Consider the following 17,283-nt stretch of genomic DNA (forward strand, 5'->3'; position numbering starts at 1 on the left):
CACCCGGTGACTGAGCATGGCAGAGTTATGAGGGCCTGTCCGCTCTGACTCCGTACAGGATTCCTAATGGGCAGTCTTTGCTCGGAGCCCTACCAGGTTAGCTGAGACTGTCAGATCTATATCAGGGTCTGAGGTTTTCTCTGCGCCATCCTGTTTCCTATCCCCTTTCTTTAACAGGCTTCAGATCTGTATCATGATCTGAAAGTTTTCCATGCCCAGTCCCTGTTTCCTCCCCCCTTTATCTTCCACAGGCATTACCCCCTAATAAACCTCTTGCACTCCTAACTCTATCTCCATACGACTAAAGGTATTTAAATAGGGGCTTCAGTTGTGACCATTTATCATATATGCTGAAAATAAACTTTCTGTCTCATCCAATTTCTTGAATTCATGGTTTTGGCGAGTAGCAAATTGATGTATAGACAAAGTTCATTCCCTAATCCTGAGTCTTTGGAGCTCCCTTGTGAGAAAGGTAGTATCATTTGTTTTCTAAAAAAAACTTAAGGTTATAAAATTGTATATAACAGTGTTTAGGAATCCCACGTTTGTGACATTTTTTAAATGTATTAAATTTTATTCTCACTTAGGCCGAATACATCAAGCAATGGTAACATCTTTAAATGAAGATAATGAAAGCGTAACTGTTGAATGGATAGAAAATGGAGATACAAAAGGCAAAGAGGTATGATTACTGGCTTAATTTCTAGTCCTGCAATCAAGATTCTGAATATGTAAACAAAACAGAAAAGTATATCATTTTTATATAGTCCATATATTCTTTATAATTCTCTGAAAACTATTTAAATGGTGATAATTTTCACTCAAAGAAAGATATTTTTCCTATATATCTTACGTGATTGGACGTGTCAGTCCTGTTAATTATATTATGCAAATATTGGTATATGAAGATGTACTACTCTTTTAATCCAGTTCATAAAATTTAAAAGTTGCTGTGGTAGTTAATTACGTGGTTCTGTTGATCATTTTATTGTTAGCAATTCACGGGATCAAGATTCACACAGAAATGCCATTTTAAGATAAATTCTTTAAATGTGTGTAGATTATAATTCTAGATAATCCAGTTTGCAAGACAGTACCATCATCATCATTGTTGTTAGGTGCCCTTGAGTTGGTTCTGACTGATAGTGACCCTGTGTACAACAGAGTGAAACACTACCCAGTTCTGCGCCATCCTCACAGTTGTTGCTATGCTTGAGCCCATTGTTGCAGCCACTGTGTCAATCCATCTTGTTGAGGGTCTTCCTGTTTTTCACTGACCTTCTGTATAACCAAGCATGATGCCCTTCTCTAGGGACTGATCCCTCCTGATGACATGTCCAAAGTATGTGAGACATAGCCTTGCCGTCCTTGCTTCTAAGAAACATTTTGGTTGTCCTTCTTCCAAGACAGATTTGTTCGTTCTTCTGACAATCCATGGTATATTCGATATTCTTTACCAACACCGCAATTCAAAGACATCAGTTCTTCTTTGGTTTTCCTTATTCATTGTCAAGGTTTCAAATGCATATGAGGAAATTGAAAACACCTGGCTTGGGTCAGGCACACCTTAGTCTTCAAGGTGACGTCTTTGCTTTTCAACACTTAAAAGAGGTCTTTTTGCAGCAGCTTGCCCAGTGCAGTATGTCTTTTGATTTCTTGACTGCTGCTTCCATGGATGTTGTTTCTGGATTCAAGTAGAATGAAATCCTTGACAATTTCAGTCTTTTCCCCTGTTTATCATGATGTTGCTTATTGGTCCAGTAATGAGGCTGACATTTATTTGAAAATTAAGGGGTTAATTGTCAAAATAAACTCTCAAAATATATGTGTATTTGTGTTTTTTAAACAGATTGACCTGGAGAGCATCTTTTCACTTAACCCTGACCTTGTACCTGATGAAGAAATTGAACCTAGTCCAGAAACACCACCACCTCCAGCGTCCTCAGCCAAAATAAACAAAATTGTAAAGGTTAGTGATGAAAATTCAGAATAGGGTGTATGTGCATGTTGTCTGGTTTAAAATTGTTAGGCTGTGAGCCGTATCAACAAAATTTTCTGCTTTGTAAACCAGGCATGTGAACGTAAGGCTTAACTTTCAGTTTATATTAAGCATATTGACATTGGCTGCTTAGAGGTCATTAGTTATTGTGGTTGGGTGCCACCGAGACTATTCCAACTCATAGTGACCCCATGTAACAGAGTAGAACTGCCCCACAGGGATTTCTTGTCTGTAATCTTTACAGAAGCAGATCTCCAGCTCTTTCTTCCATGGGCCCACTGAGTGGGTTTGAACCACCAAGCTTTTGGTTTGCAGCCGAGTGCTTAATGGTTGCACCACCAGGGCTCCTTAGTGGTCATTGTTATTGTGTTATATGCCATTGAGTCAGTTCCAACTCAAAGCCACCCTGTAGGATGGAATAGAACTGTCCTATAGGGTTTCCTAGGCTATAATCTTTATGGAAGCAGACTGTGACAGCTTTCTCCCGTGGAGCAGCTGGTGGGTTTGAACCACTAACCTTTTGGTTAGCAACCAACTGGTGATCGCTGCACCACCAGGACTCCTTTAGAGTTACCACTTATAAATGAATTTTTTGTAGTCATCTTCAAAAGCCTGGGAGGATCTTCATAGTTTATCCTGCTTAGGATATCATTAACAACCTTTGCTGTGAATTAGAATCACCTGGGGAGTTTTTAAAAATACTGATTCTGAGGCCCTACCACCAGATTCAATTTTATTTTCTCTAAGGGGAGGCCCTAGCATCAATATCCTTTTAATAGTACCTATCTGATTTGAATGTACAGTCAGAGTTGAGAATCACTGCATTAATTGGTATCTTTTTTTCAGGTGAAGAAGTAAAATCTGGGTAAATAAATAATAGGACTGAGAATTTGCTGTCCTAATCTATATAGTGTCCAAGTCTTTGAAACGCCAGTGAAACATTTTTAGGGTAACGTGGCCATGAGCATTTCATAATATTTTGATATTTCTGTTTAGCCATGAGCTCTAAACTGTCTAAAACTAATATTTTATTAATTAGCCCCTGCCTTTCAGAGATGAAATTTATTATGTACTTTTGGCTGGATAGCATGGTGATTAAAAGCACACACTATAGTGAGAATGCCTGACCTTGGGGAAGTTGCTTAACCTCTCTTTACTTCACTTTTCTCATCTGTGGAACAGGAATAATTGTAATAATGTCCTCATAGGTTGTGAAAATTAAATGAATTAATACAAATAAAGTGTGTAGTGCAGTGCCTGGCTCATGTTGATTCCTAAATATTTTTGGAGGGGAGGGGATAGAGAGGAAAAAATATCTCTTATATAAAGGAGCTAGAATAATGACAGCATTAGTAGTAATTCTTCAGTAGGTTATTTATAATTTTTGTCCATTTAGTTTTATATATCGTATGTCTGCCTACTTTAGTTAAATGAAGCTGATATATGATGTATGTATATAGAAAGAAAATGTAATGAACATTTTTTCTTTTATAGAATCGGCGGACTGTGGCTTCTATTAAGAATGACCCCCCTCCAAGGGACAATAGAGGTAAAGTAAAATTCTATTAATTTTGTCTATTGACTTCTTAGTATGGCTGTGACAAGTTAAATCAAAAGTAAATGTTATTCTTAATGTTAATTTTTTAAACTTGGCTGATTTGAAGATTGGTACCTCTTTGGTTTCCTGATAGAGTAATGTCATTAATAAAAAAAGATTTAAAAATGTGTGTGATGAATATGAAACTCTATGAAATAATACAATTTTTGATCCATCTTCCATCTACCCAGTAATTTGCAGATTTGAGGAGAGTATTGTGAGGAAGAAAGGAGCAGGACAAGTGTCAGTTAATTGATTTCACAAGGGTTGATTTAATCATCGTGATATTATTAAACAATTTTCTGGCCAACAAGCTTCCAAAAAGGGCCATGGGTAACTCTGAAGTTGAACTAAAGTTGAACAGGTATCAATTGCAGTTAACTGCAGTTCTTCTATAAATTTTCAACCAAACATAATTAATTCCTTTTCTTCTATTCAGCAGTTCAGACTTCTTTCTAATAACAGTGTTTGTATGATTAGATGGTGGGGCATGAGGGGCACATAGGTATTATAGGTATAGGAACATAGGTAGTATATATAGTATATATTCCAGATTGGAAGTAAAGGGAAAATTCCTTACTTTAAATACTCTTCTTTAAGCCTTTGAACATTTTTATTTCTTTGTACCTTTATGTTCGTTTTTCCACTTTTAAAGCATCTATATTGGGAAATTCTCTGCAGAAGATTAACCTATTAGAGGAACAAAGAGTGGGATTTAGAATACAGGGAGGGCTGAACCGCTTTCAGGTTTTTAGTTTCTGCACTTCTGTATTGTATGAGGTTTTAAAAATGTGAATGCATTTAAATTTATATTTTATACACACATGTATATTTTAATAATGTTTATTAAAAGATCAAGCTTGGCTAGCCAGAGCAATTAGGCTAGGGGAAAAAAAGTATACAAATTAGGAATGAGAAAGTAAAACTATCCCTTTTCGCAGATAACACGATCTGATACATAAAAACCCCAAAGGATCCACAAGAAAGCTATTAGAACTAATAATTGAATTCAGCAAGGTGTCAGGATGCATGCACAAAAATCAGTAGGGTTTCCATATATGAGCAGTGAGCAAGTAGAAAAGGAAATTAACAAAACATTACCATTTACAATAGCATCTAAAAAGAATAAGCTTCCTTGGAATAAATTTAACCAGGAAGGTGTACACAGAAAACCATAAAACATTACTAAAAGAAATTAAAGATGATCTAAATAAATTGAAGGACATTCTGTCTTTGTGGATTGGAAGGCTTAATACAGTTAAGATGTCAGTACTACCCAAAGCAATCTGTTAGTTCAGTGCAGTCCCAATCAAAATTCTAGCAACCTTCTTTGCAGGAGTGAAAAAGCCAATCCTCAAGTCTATATGAAAGGGCAAGGGACCCTGATCAGCTGAAACAGCCTTGAAGAGTAAAGGAGGAGGACTAACATTTCCTGATTTCAAAGCGTACCATTAAGTCACAGTAATTTAAATAGCCTGGTATTGGTATAATAACAGACATATAGACCAAATGAATAGTATTCAGAGTTCAGAAATAAATTCATACATCTGTGGTTACCAGATTTTCAATGGGGGTGCTGTGTCCATTCAATGGGGAAGGAAGAGTTTCTTCAATAAATGATGCTGGGAAAATGGAATTTCTGCAAGTCGAAGAATGAATTAGAGTCCATGCCTCAGACCATATAACGAAAACCAACTCAGAACGAATCGGGAACCTAAATGTGAAAAATAAAACAATAAAATACTTAGAAGAAAATATAGGGATGTGGCTTCTGTGCCTAGTTTTTAATGATGGATTATCAAATATAACAACAAAAGCACAAGCAACAAAAGACAAAATAGATCCGTGGGACCTCATAAATTTAAATGCTTTTGTTTGTCAAAGGACGTTATCACAACAGCAAAAAGAGAACTTACAGGTTGGGAAAACATTTTCAGGAACCATATATCAGATAAGGGTCTAATATCCAAAATATGTTTTAAAAGGAAAAAAAAAAACCTTCTACAACTTAACAAAAAGACAACCCAGACCAAAAATGGACAAAGGATTTGAACAGGCATTTTACCAGAGAGGTTATTCAGATGTTCAGCAAGCACACCAGTGTGTCATTAGCCATTCAGCCCGTTGCCATCAAGGCAAGTCCGATTCTTAGTCAGACTATAGGACGCAGTAGAACTGCCCCATAGGGTTTCCAAGGAGCAGCTGGTGGATTCAAACTGCTGTTTAGGTTAACAGCCGAGCTCTTAACCACTGCACCACCAGGGCTTCCATTAGCCATTAAAAAAAAAAACAAAACAAAACCCATTGCCATCAAGTAGATTCTGACTCATAAAACCTATTGACTCATAGGGACCCTAAAGGCCAGAGTGGAACTACCCCATTGGGTTTCCAGGGAACACCTGGTGGATTTGAACTGCCGACCTTTTAGTTAGCAGCCATGGCTCTTAACAATTATGCCACCAGGATTTCCGTATGAAAACCATTAGGGAGATGCATATCAATACTATAATGAGATACTGCCTAACCCTCATAAGAATGGCAGTGATCAAAAATATATATGTAAAAGGAAAATAGCAGGTGTGAGCAAAGTTGTAGAGAAACTGGAACTCACATTCATTGCTGATGGGGATGTAAAATGGTATAGCCATTGTGGAAAGAGTTTGGTGATTCCTCAAAATGTTGACTATATGTAACTACCATATGACGCAGCAATCCCAATCCTGAGTATATACACAGAAGTGGTGAAGGCAAGAGTGCAAAGAGAAATCTGTATACCAGTGTTATTGCAGCACTTTTCACAATAGCCAAAAGATAGAAATAACCGAAATGTCCATCAGCAGATGAATGGATAAACAAAATGTGATGTCCGTACACACAGTGGAGTAATTACGCAGCCATGAAGAGGAATGAAGCCCTGGTGCATGGCACTATGTAGATGAACCTTGAAAACATGCTGAATGAAATAAGTCAGGTGCAAAAGGACAAATAGCGTATGACCTTAATTATATGAAATATGTAGAAACCAAAGAGTATTAGTGGTTACCAGGGGTGGGAAATAGAGGGAAGGGGAGAGTTTTTGTTTAGTAGGCATTGAGTTTATGTTGCTGGTGGTGCAATGATTTGGAAAAGGATAGCAAGAATGGATGTACAACTTGAAGAATCATTGTTGCTGAATTGTACGTGTAGAAATTACTGAGATATTGTATATGTTTTGTTACATGTATTTTTACCACAATAAAATTTTAAAAATCAAGCTTGGCTTTGTTTTTTGTGTAAATTATTTAGATTGAGTTTTTGAAGCTAAAATTACACTGGTGAAACCAAAGTAGATAATGTGTTATGTTGAAAACCTTTTAGCTTATGTCAGTTTATTAAACAGAATTGATTGTTATATGTTCTGCTGACACCTATATAAATTGAAAAGTTGGCAGTTCACTAGTATGGCTTTTAAGTATCAGTGTTTTTGAGGTATCTTAGTCCTTTTTACCATGGTTCACCTTTACTAATTTTCTGTTCTGACTTAAATTTTTTTCACTTACAGTGGTTGGTTCTGCACGTGCACGGCCTAGTCAGCTTCCTGAGCAGTCTTCATCTGTGCAACAGAATGGTAGTGTTTCAGATATATCTCCAGTTCAAGCTGCAAAAAAGGAATTTGGACCCCCTTGTATGTAAATCATGTATCAAGGATTCAGTCATTCTAGGCATACATGTATTCTCTCTTGGTCATCCTTTTGAGTTCCCAAATGGTAAACAGTCTAATTACCAGCTTGACTGCAGATGTCACTTTATCACTGTGGAAAATTTAATTTTTTTCTTTTTCTGTTTAGTCTTGTTGAGTTTTTAATTGTATTTGTTGAAGAAAGGCGTTTTTGTTTGAATGTAAAATTACAACAGTATTTCAGCTACTTTGAATTTAAAAATTTGCCCAGATGATAATTTATCAAATGTAACAGAAGAAATTCATGTGTTTCTTGATCCTTTCCAATTTTTATGATTCTAAACCAAGAGATGACATGTATCAATCAATATGTTTGAGTCATTTTTATTGGCTCTTTATTTGTATATTGTCCTGTTCTTAGTTTTGTTAAAACAGCTCATAAGTAAAGTTCACATAGTTGCTGTAGGCATGCTTTGTCACTATGTACTTTTTTGTGTGTGTGTATGGTGAAATTATACATACAATTTTTGTATAGCACCCTAAAAAAGAAAACTACTTCTACAGCTCATATGTTTTTCTTTCAGCACGTAGAAAATCTAATTGTGTGAAAGAAGTAGAGAAATTACAAGAAAAACGAGAGAAAAGGAGATTACAACAGCAAGAACTTCGAGAAAAGAGAGCCCAGGTTTGTAACATAAAACATATATTTTGTTTACGCACCAAGTGAAGATTAGACTACGTTGGTGAAATTGATTGACTTGGGAAGAAAAAGTTGAGGCATTCATTTAAAAGTTTTAATAATGGTTCCTTAAATTAGATATTGAAGACTAATACGAACTCTTGTGAAAATAAGTTACCGTAACAGATTTTTATTATATGTACTTTTCACGTTTTAGTGTGTATGGGTAGCCCCAACGTTTATTCCATTTTGAATAATAAACCATTGTATTACAGAATTTTAATGCAAATATTATAACATTCAAGAATAATAGGCATTTAATTTTAAAAATGATCTAAAAATACAGTTAGAAAAATATTCTGTTAAGGTACATGATCGTACTTTAATTTCATTACTGTTTTTCCATTGTTAATAAGTTCAGCATGTCACAGTGAAGGGGAGAAATTCTTAGTGTTTATACTAAATATTGAATGTTTGCTTACTCATGAGGTTGTCCCTCGTATTATTAATTACCTTATAGGTGATTATTTCATTATTACACAGAAAAGCTATATTTAACTGTTGTTTATAAAACAAGAAAGCTTTTTATATGTAATTTTGTTCAGTTCATCTTAATATTTTTTCAAAAACACCTTTTTATGGGGTGAAAGTTATTTATGTTATAAAGGATTTCTGTATACCATCATGTCTCTGTGTAATTCCTGAGTTTTGCTTCATAGTAAAGTGGCCATTCTTAAAGATGACACTAAAGTGATTCAAGATAAAACTACCTAAATTTTAATTATCATGGATTTTTTTTTTTAATCATCATCTATGTTTTAGGCTCATCTATTTCCAGGTGGATAAAATCCTGATCATAAAATACAATTGTCGTGTATAAACATAAGAGTATAAATAACGTACATTTCATTCATTCTTCCTAATCTTCTCACATTGGTACCTTCCTTTTCCTTGCCCAGGAAAACTGAGATTATTATAGCCAATTTTTTCTCTTTGGAACAAATTGAAGAGAACCAAGGAAAAGAAAATATATAATATATGGTTAGAATAAGCTATAACCTGTATGAGAGCAAGTATGTAGTATGGTGGCTGGCACAGAAAGCACTCAGTAAATGCTGAAGTTTTTATTTATATCCTAAATGAAAATTATATATAAAACCCTTTCGGTTAGTGAATTACTTGTTAACATCTCAGTAGTTCTGTCCGATAGTCTTATTAGTTAGATGTATTAATATTGCCTTTGTCGGGTTACTTCAGGCTTGGAGATTTTGAGGTTCCTTTAAAAAAAAAAGAAAATTAGTTTTCATTTAGGTTCCCTTCAAAAGCAGAAAACCAGTGTTAAATTAAAATCTGAGATGTTAGAAAGATTCTAGTTTGAGCACAGGAAATCCTGTTTAACAACACATACCCCAACTATAGCATAATGGAGGTTACATTTTATAATAAAATATGTGCTGTATGTTGTTATTCTTAGGTGCTGTCAAGGCAGTTTCGACCCATAGTGACCCTATGCACAGCAGAACGAAACACTGCCTGGTCCTGTGCCATCCTCACAATTGCTGCTGTGCTTGAGCCCATAGTTGAACCCACTGTGTCAGTCCGTCTCGTTCAGGGTCTTCCTCTTTTTTGCTGACCCTCTACTTCACCAAGCACGATGTCTTTCTCCAGGAACTGATCCCTCCTGATAACTGGTTCAAAGTATGTGAGATGTAGTCTTGCCATCCTTGCTTCTAAGGACCATTCTGGTTGTACTTCTTCCAAGGCAGATTTGTTTTTTCTTTTGACAGTCCATGGTATATTCAGTATTCTTCACCAACACCACAATTCAAAGACATCAATTCTTTGGTCTTCCTTATTCATTGTCTAACTTTCACATGCATATGAAGCAATTGAAAGCACCCTAGCTTGGGTCAGGTGCACCTTAGTCTTCACGGTGACATCTTTGCTTTTCAACACTTTAAAGAGGTTCTTTGCAGCCAGTTTTCCTGGTGCAGTGCATCTTTTGATTTCTTGATTGCTGCTTCCACGGGTGTTGATCGTGGATCCAAGTAAAATGAAATCCTTGACAACCTCAATCTTTTCTCCGTTTATCATAATGTGGCTTATTGGTCCAGTTGTGAGGATTTTTGTTTTGTTTATGTTGAGGCATAATCTATACTGAAGGCTGTGGTCTTTGATCTTCATTAGTAAGGGCTTCAAGTTCTCTTCACTTTCAGCAAGCAAGGTTGTGTCATCTGCATATCAAAGGCTGTTAATGAGTCTTCCTCCAGCCCTGATGCCTTGCTCTTCATACAGTCCAGCTTCTTGGATCATTTGCTCAGCATACAGATTGAATAGGTATGGTGAAAGGATACAACCCTGATGCACACCTTTGCTGACTTTAAACCATGCAGTATCCCCTTGTTCTGTTCGAAGCTGCCTCTTGATCTTTGTATAGATTCCTCATGAGCACAATTAAGTGTTCTGGACTTCCTTATTCTCGGCAATGTTATCCATAATTTGTTATGATCCACACAGTTGAATGCCTTAGCATAGTCAGTAAAACACAGATAAACATCTTTCTTGTATTCTCTTCTTTCAACCAGGATCCATCTGACATCAGCAGTGATATCCCTGGTTCCACATCCTCTTCTAAATCCAGCTTGAATTTCTGGCAGTTCCCTGTTGATATACTGCTACAGCTGCTTTTGAATGAACTTCAGCAAAATTTTGTGCTGTATAATACTCTTAATATTAAAAGATAGTCTACCTGTACCGTACCCGTTGCCATTGAGTCGATTCCAACTCATAGCAACCCTATAAGACAGAGTAGAACTGCCCTATAGGATTTCCAAGGAGCGGCTGGTGGATTTGAACTGCCGACCTTTTGGTTAGCAGCCATAGTTCTTAACCACTACACTACCAGGGTTTACAAAAGATAGCCTACTATGTGGTTTTTACCTGGCTCCTTAGTAGGAGCGTGATATGGTTAATTTCATATCTTTTTTTAAAAAATATTTTCTCTTTGATTGGAGTTAGCAGTACTAACATAGAATACTTTGTGGACAGGGCATAAGTTTTCTTTGTTTTTGTGTTCTGACCAGAGTTAATTTCACAAAAGTTAATTTAGTTATAGATATGTAGTTGAATTAATATAAACATTCATGTATTTGGATAGTTTCTTTACAAAGGAGCTACATGACAAAAGCTTCATTACAAGGGGACATTGTCGTATAACATAGGCCAGCTGTTACTCTGAAGTCTTTATATCCTCTAACATAGTATGTAAAATTTTGTGTTTGTGAGTTCACCTTCTTCTCTGGCGAAGACTTTGCTTTGAACTGATTCTCAAAAGGATACATAACTCAATTTAAGAACCACTGAATTGGGCTATAGGGACCCTGGGTAGTCTTCAAGAGTTCCGTTCTTGAGATCGGATTAATGTGTCTTTTTCCTGAGCTGGCACCACCTTCTTCAGTCTATTATATCCTGAGGAGATCTCAGCAAACATTTACTGAGTACTAGCCCTCTGGTAAAAGGCAAATCAGGCAAGATCCCTGTCCTCAGCTCAACCAGTCACAGTATTTCTTGCTTGGGCTGACACCTTATTCTAAGACTATTTATCAATCACATTTTGTATAGTATTCATTTTTACCTAAATTTTAAAATATTCATAAGGCACAATGTAATAAAGATAAATTCATGACACCATTTATCAGTTATATTTTATGTAATGATTAGAATACTTCTTTATATTAGTCTTACATTCTAAGTAGGTAAATTAGATGAGTATCCTTCTGAGGTACTTTACTGTAGTTATGAATAGTACCAGAGTCAGGAGTATCTGAGTCCTTAGCATGTCATAGAAGGCCTTGTGTGATATAGCTATATTAGCTCTCCAGGCTTAATTGCTCTCTGCCTCTCCCACTTTAGTTTATGCTCCAGCCACGCTTCCAAGCCTCTGCCTGAAGTGTAACTTCTCCCTTACCTCCCTACTTGTTCCTTTTTGCTTCTTTGCCTGTCTGTCTCCTGTTTAGCTGAGATGTTATCTCCTTCCCTGGCTCTCTTTGCATTAGGTGTTTCTGTATCACAGCGTGTTTACTTCTAAGTGTTAACTTTTCTTCCCCTACTCTTGACTGGGCTTTATCAGGGCACATGCTGATCTCATTTTCTGTAGTATCCTTGGTGTCCAACCCCGTGATTCATAGCAGGTGCTCAGTGAAAACTTAGCTAAACATAATCTAGCTCAGTAATCATCTCTGCTGCTTTTATGATTGCAATTTTCTTTTTCTGTCTGAGGTTTTCAGTTGAGCTGATGGCAATGGTAGGAATGTTTAGATGTGAAAAATGGATCTCTATTGTACCCCTCCAACATTCCCTTCAGATGGTAGCAAAGCCATTTAATAGCAATGGTGAAATTACATAGAAGACTGGTTCCTTATCCCTCTACAGATTTTCACATATTAGAAGCTTTGTAATTATATATATACCTCCTCCATTGTGCTTGGATGGTATCTATTCTCAGAACTTGTTTCTCTTAATAAAACCGTCAAGATTGTGTCCTTATTTAGGAATATGTTCAAATGCTTTTTATCGTGTTAAACTACCGGTTGAGGTGTTATGTTGCAGACTTGTGGAACCAGTATAAATATTCACCCTGAATTAATCTTATTATATCTGAAAGCGACCTGAGAATGACCATATGGATTTTGAAATAAGTTATACACAGAGTAGATGTCCTCTGATATATATAGCACAGATGCCACCTGGTGTTTGCTGTGGGTACTTCATATGTTCTTACACATTTTGTGATTTCTTTCTCACTTCACGTTCTGCTTATCAGTTGACACAGTTGGTTAATTGAAGAAGGTTGATTGAAAGTCTCAGTAACAGTTTTGAAATTTGGTTACATTTGAAGCGAATCTCAATATGATGTATGAAAAAGTTGACTTATAATAGTCATTAATTTATTACTCATGACTAGGAGAGGCTATTGAATATTGCCATTTGTATATTAACTTGAATTTTCTTAGTTTTGAAGCAAAACAGTAAGTTTCAATCAGCGTTTAATAATTTTGAGTTTTAAAGATGATCTTGGCTTTTTATGCTTTTAAGTTCTATGTTTTATCAATTGGGGCTTGTGTTGCCATACATTAGCTCTTTTTAGAGGGTCAGAAAAAGGAGATAAACATAAATGAATCCATTTTTCTACTTTGTTAAAATACTAGATTAAGTTTCAGGATTAAGAAAATTTTCATTTAAGAATTAAGGATTAAAAAATTGGAAGCCGAATCTGATTAAATAAGTTTTTCTAAAATTTAAGTTTTTTTAGAGTCCTTTGTTGATGGTTTAGATGAATACTGTTCCTATCTTGCTCTCTTTTCTGGGATGATTAAGGTTTACGTATAACTAATGAATTTTTGAAATAGATGAAATATGGCTTTAATGAGCCTTTGGTTTGGAGTTAGCAAAATACAGGTAGACAAACAGAATTGTGTTTTTAAAATGAAAGTGACTTGTGAGCATGTTATTAAATCTGAACGTAGAAACTAAATTATAGTTAGTACATCTTCAGTTTAAATTTGGGCTTGGGTGTGACAAATGACACACCTATCCGATTAATTAAGGAGCCCTGGTGGCACAGTGGTTAAGAGATGGGCTGCTACCCAAAAGGTTGGCAGTTTGAATCTACTCGCTGCTCCTTGGAAACTGTGGGGCAGTTCTACCCAGTCCTATACGGTTATTATAAGTTGCAATTGACTCGATGGCAACAGGTCTGGTTTCTTTGTTCGTTTGGTGATGCAAATGCTTTTAAGCGCTCGGCTGCTAGTTGAAAGACTGGCATTTCGAACCCAACCAGCAGCTCTGCAGGAGAAAAACCTGGCAATCTGCTTTCATAAAAATTAAAAACCAAAACCAAATCCATTGTTGTCAAGTCGATTCCAACTCATAGCAACCTTACAGGACAGAGTAGAACTGCTCCATTGGGTTTCCAAGGCTGTAATCTTTATGGAAGCCAACTGCCATATCTTTTTCTCACAGGGCACCTGGTGGGTTCGAACCACCAACCTTTTGCATCGTAGCTGAGTGCTTAACCACTGCACTACCAGGTCTCCTTTATCGTAAAGATTACAGCCTAGAAAACCCTATGGGAAGTTCTCATAGGGTCCCTTTGAGTCAAAATTGACTCGACAGCACCTAACAACATTAGTTTTAATTTTCAAACTATGTAAAAATAAATGCAGCATATAGCATTATCATACCATAAATGATAAACTCTCTTTGTCTTTTTATAGGATGTTGATGCTACAAACCCAAATTACGAAATTATGTGCATGATCAGAGACTTTAGAGGAAGTTTGGATTACAGACCGTTAACGACAGCAGATCCTGTGAGATTCTTTTTTTGTAAACCATTGCTCTAGAATTTTTTATATTGCAAGTAAAAACCTTTATTTTAGGTATATATAAAAGTTTGATACCCACTAAACTCTTAGCATATTTAGTTGTGTATTTTCTTCCTCTCCTTATGGGTGTGTATTCCTCACATTTTAAGAAGAAAATCAAGAAATCATCCATGTTTATCTCCCACTATTTGATATGTCAGACATGCTCTCCACAGAGATGTCCTTTTCAAAGCAAGCCTCCCTGTCTCTGGAAGGGCAGAGCCACAGTAAAAGTGATTGTTGTCAGAAGACAACAATCTTCTGTTTCCTTTCCGATCCTCACTTACACCTTGATCTCATTTCCAGGTGTATTTTCTCAGTTCCAGGTTTGGGCTATAGATCCCACCATCATTCCAATGAACTTTACTATTAATTGATTTGTTATTTTAAAATAAGTGAAATAAATGTTATCCTGGCTTTTAAAATGATAGTTATCGAGGGCTGCCATAGACCAGAAACCTAGTGCTTGACAAATGTTCTGCTGTCCCATTACTCAACTCCTCTTTGTTGAAGAATGAGAATTTATTGGACAGAGAATACTTTTGCGAGTATTTGGTACTTGGGAAAAATAACCCATCTAACGTAATGTTTACAGAAGGTATGGATTACACAGGAGCCCCAGTGGCCCAGTGGTTAAAAGATTATGGTTTGAAACCACCAGCAGCTCTGCAGGAGAAAGATACGGCAGTCTGCTTCCGTAGAGATTTACAGCCTTGGAAACCCTGTGGGGTCACTATGAGTCGGAATTGACTCGACAGCAGTGGGTTTGAGTTTTGGTTTATTGGTTACACAAGGAGCTCTGATGGCACAAATGCTGAAGTGTTTGCCTGCTAACTGATAGGTTGGCGGTTCAAACCCCCACCCAGTGGCTCTACAGGAGAAACCTGGTGATCTGCTCCCATAAAGATTACAGCCAAGAAAACTCTTTGGGGCAGTTCTCTTACATCACATGAGGTCACTAGGAGTTAAAATTGTCTCAACAGCACTTAACAACAACAACATTGGTTATGCAAGATATGTTTCTGTTAGACCGATGTATTATATGGAATTTAAGAGAATCGTTTAACACTTGTATTCCGTATATTTTAGGCCTTGATACCCCTCCATGTGTTTAACCTATTACATCTGAGCTCATTGTTTTGGAGAGGAATTTGCAAACTCTGAAATGACCTGATAGTAAATATATATTTGGCTTTCTGGGTTGTGGGATCTCTGTCCCAGCTATTCACTTCTGCCACTGTAGTGCAAAAGCAGCCATAGACAATACATAAATGAAGGGGTGTGACTGTGTTCCAGTAAGACTTTACAAAAGCAGGTAGTGGGCCAGATTGGGCCTGTAGTTTATAGTTTTCCCATCCTTGCTTTTTGATATTTATTCTATTATTAAAAGGAGCCAGGTATTGAGAACATACATCTTATGAAGAAATATTGATGTGTAAGAATTGGCACATTTATAAAATCGTATAAATTATTTTGCTTAGTAATCCTTTGGAAATTATGTTTCTTGCCTATGGTTACCTTTGCTGACAACTTTCCCTATAATCAACCTGAAAATAGACCACTTGGTAGAAATTTTTACATCTGTTGTACACGGTACTACCAAGTTCAACAAATAGTTGTATACACTAATTATTCGTTGAAAAACGTAAGATAGCTTCTTAAACATGAACCTTATGCTCCTAAGAACAACAGTAGTACCAGACCCTCTGTAAAGTTATTTACTAAGGTTGATGGTTTACCAAATAACAAAATAAACAAGTGTCTATTGCACTCAGAGTTTTAGAAATAATTGTGTGTAACACCATTAAAAGTTGTGTGAGCTAATTTGTTTTCTAAGTTTGCTTATCATATTTATGTTATGCATAAATTCCTAAAACCACTGGAGGAAATATTGCATGATTGATTTTTCCATATTTTGTTACCGCTGATAATCACTAAAATATTTTTCATAGATTGATGAACACAGAATATGTGTTTGTGTAAGGAAACGACCGCTCAATAAAAAAGGTATGATGCTTAATGAGTTGTAATAAAAGATTAATTTTATCTTATTTGTAATGTATCTTGATAGTTGCATAAATTACATTGGTTTGAAAGAGTTAGATATATATCGTTTTCTTTCATTTGTACATAACCATTAGGTAGATTTCTATGGCTATATTTATTGATTTGTTGTTACTTTGAGTCATTGCCATTCTTGGTTCTTGCTTCACAGAAATCTTAATTTTTTTTTTTTTTAACTTCATTGTTGAGATATTTTGTCTTATTGAATAGCATATCTGTGGGCATATCTTTATGTTTAAAAACTGATTACTTTTATCTAAATTCTTACTACTTAAAATTATTTTTGTACATTAATTCAAATGCTGTGCAAATTACTGGACATTGATTTTCATTTATTCTTTTAGAAACGCAAATGAAAGATCTTGATGTAATCACAATCCCTAGTAAAGATGTTGTGATGGTACATGAGCCAAAACAAAAAGTAGATTTAACAAGGTACCTAGAAAACCAAACATTTCGTTTTGATTATGCCTTTGATGACTCAGCTCCTAATGAAATGGTTTACAGGTAGGTAAATTCCTTTTGAATCAGAACTTCGTTCTTATACCTTGCATTCATTTATCACTACCGTAAAATTTACATTGATTTCAGCATATCTCTCCAGAAGTGTATTACTCTTTCATTCTGAGTTTAAACAAAGAAGAAAATATAATAAATGCTGTATGAATATTAAGACTTGTTCTCTTTAGTGCTTCCAAAAATTACTTTTCATTACTAATTTATTTTACATATTATACACACATGCACACATGCCATATTTATGGATAAGAAATTTCCATGTCTAGAAAATGTTAACATTTCTGTTACCTTTGGGAATGGGGTGTGGTGAGAGGGACTTTTGTCTTTCACTTTTAATTCTTT

At 35.8% G+C, this 17,283-nt stretch overlaps 1 protein-coding gene across 3 annotated transcripts in view; it reads left to right on the top strand.

The window, feature by feature from the left end:
* KIF2A (kinesin family member 2A) overlaps positions 1-17,283 on the top strand; it is a 79,731-nt gene that overhangs the window by 34,481 nt on the left and 27,967 nt on the right. For 2 of the 3 annotated variants that reach the window (XM_049864163.1, XM_049864143.1), the window contains exons 2-9: positions 588-682; positions 1,850-1,969; positions 3,494-3,548; positions 7,138-7,260; positions 7,839-7,939; positions 14,209-14,304; positions 16,311-16,365; positions 16,767-16,929. In XM_049864163.1, the coding sequence (XP_049720120.1) occupies positions 588-682; positions 1,850-1,969; positions 3,494-3,548; positions 7,138-7,260; positions 7,839-7,939; positions 14,209-14,304; positions 16,311-16,365; positions 16,767-16,929 (808 nt within the window). The remainder of the gene's footprint in view (positions 1-587; positions 683-1,849; positions 1,970-3,493; positions 3,549-7,137; positions 7,261-7,838; positions 7,940-14,208; positions 14,305-16,310; positions 16,366-16,766; positions 16,930-17,283) is intronic. The other variant, XM_049864153.1, reaches the window with a different exon arrangement.

Source organism: Elephas maximus, chromosome 2, assembly GCF_024166365.1.
Source record: "Elephas maximus indicus isolate mEleMax1 chromosome 2, mEleMax1 primary haplotype, whole genome shotgun sequence".
Classification (NCBI taxonomy): Eukaryota; Metazoa; Chordata; class Mammalia; order Proboscidea; family Elephantidae; genus Elephas; species Elephas maximus.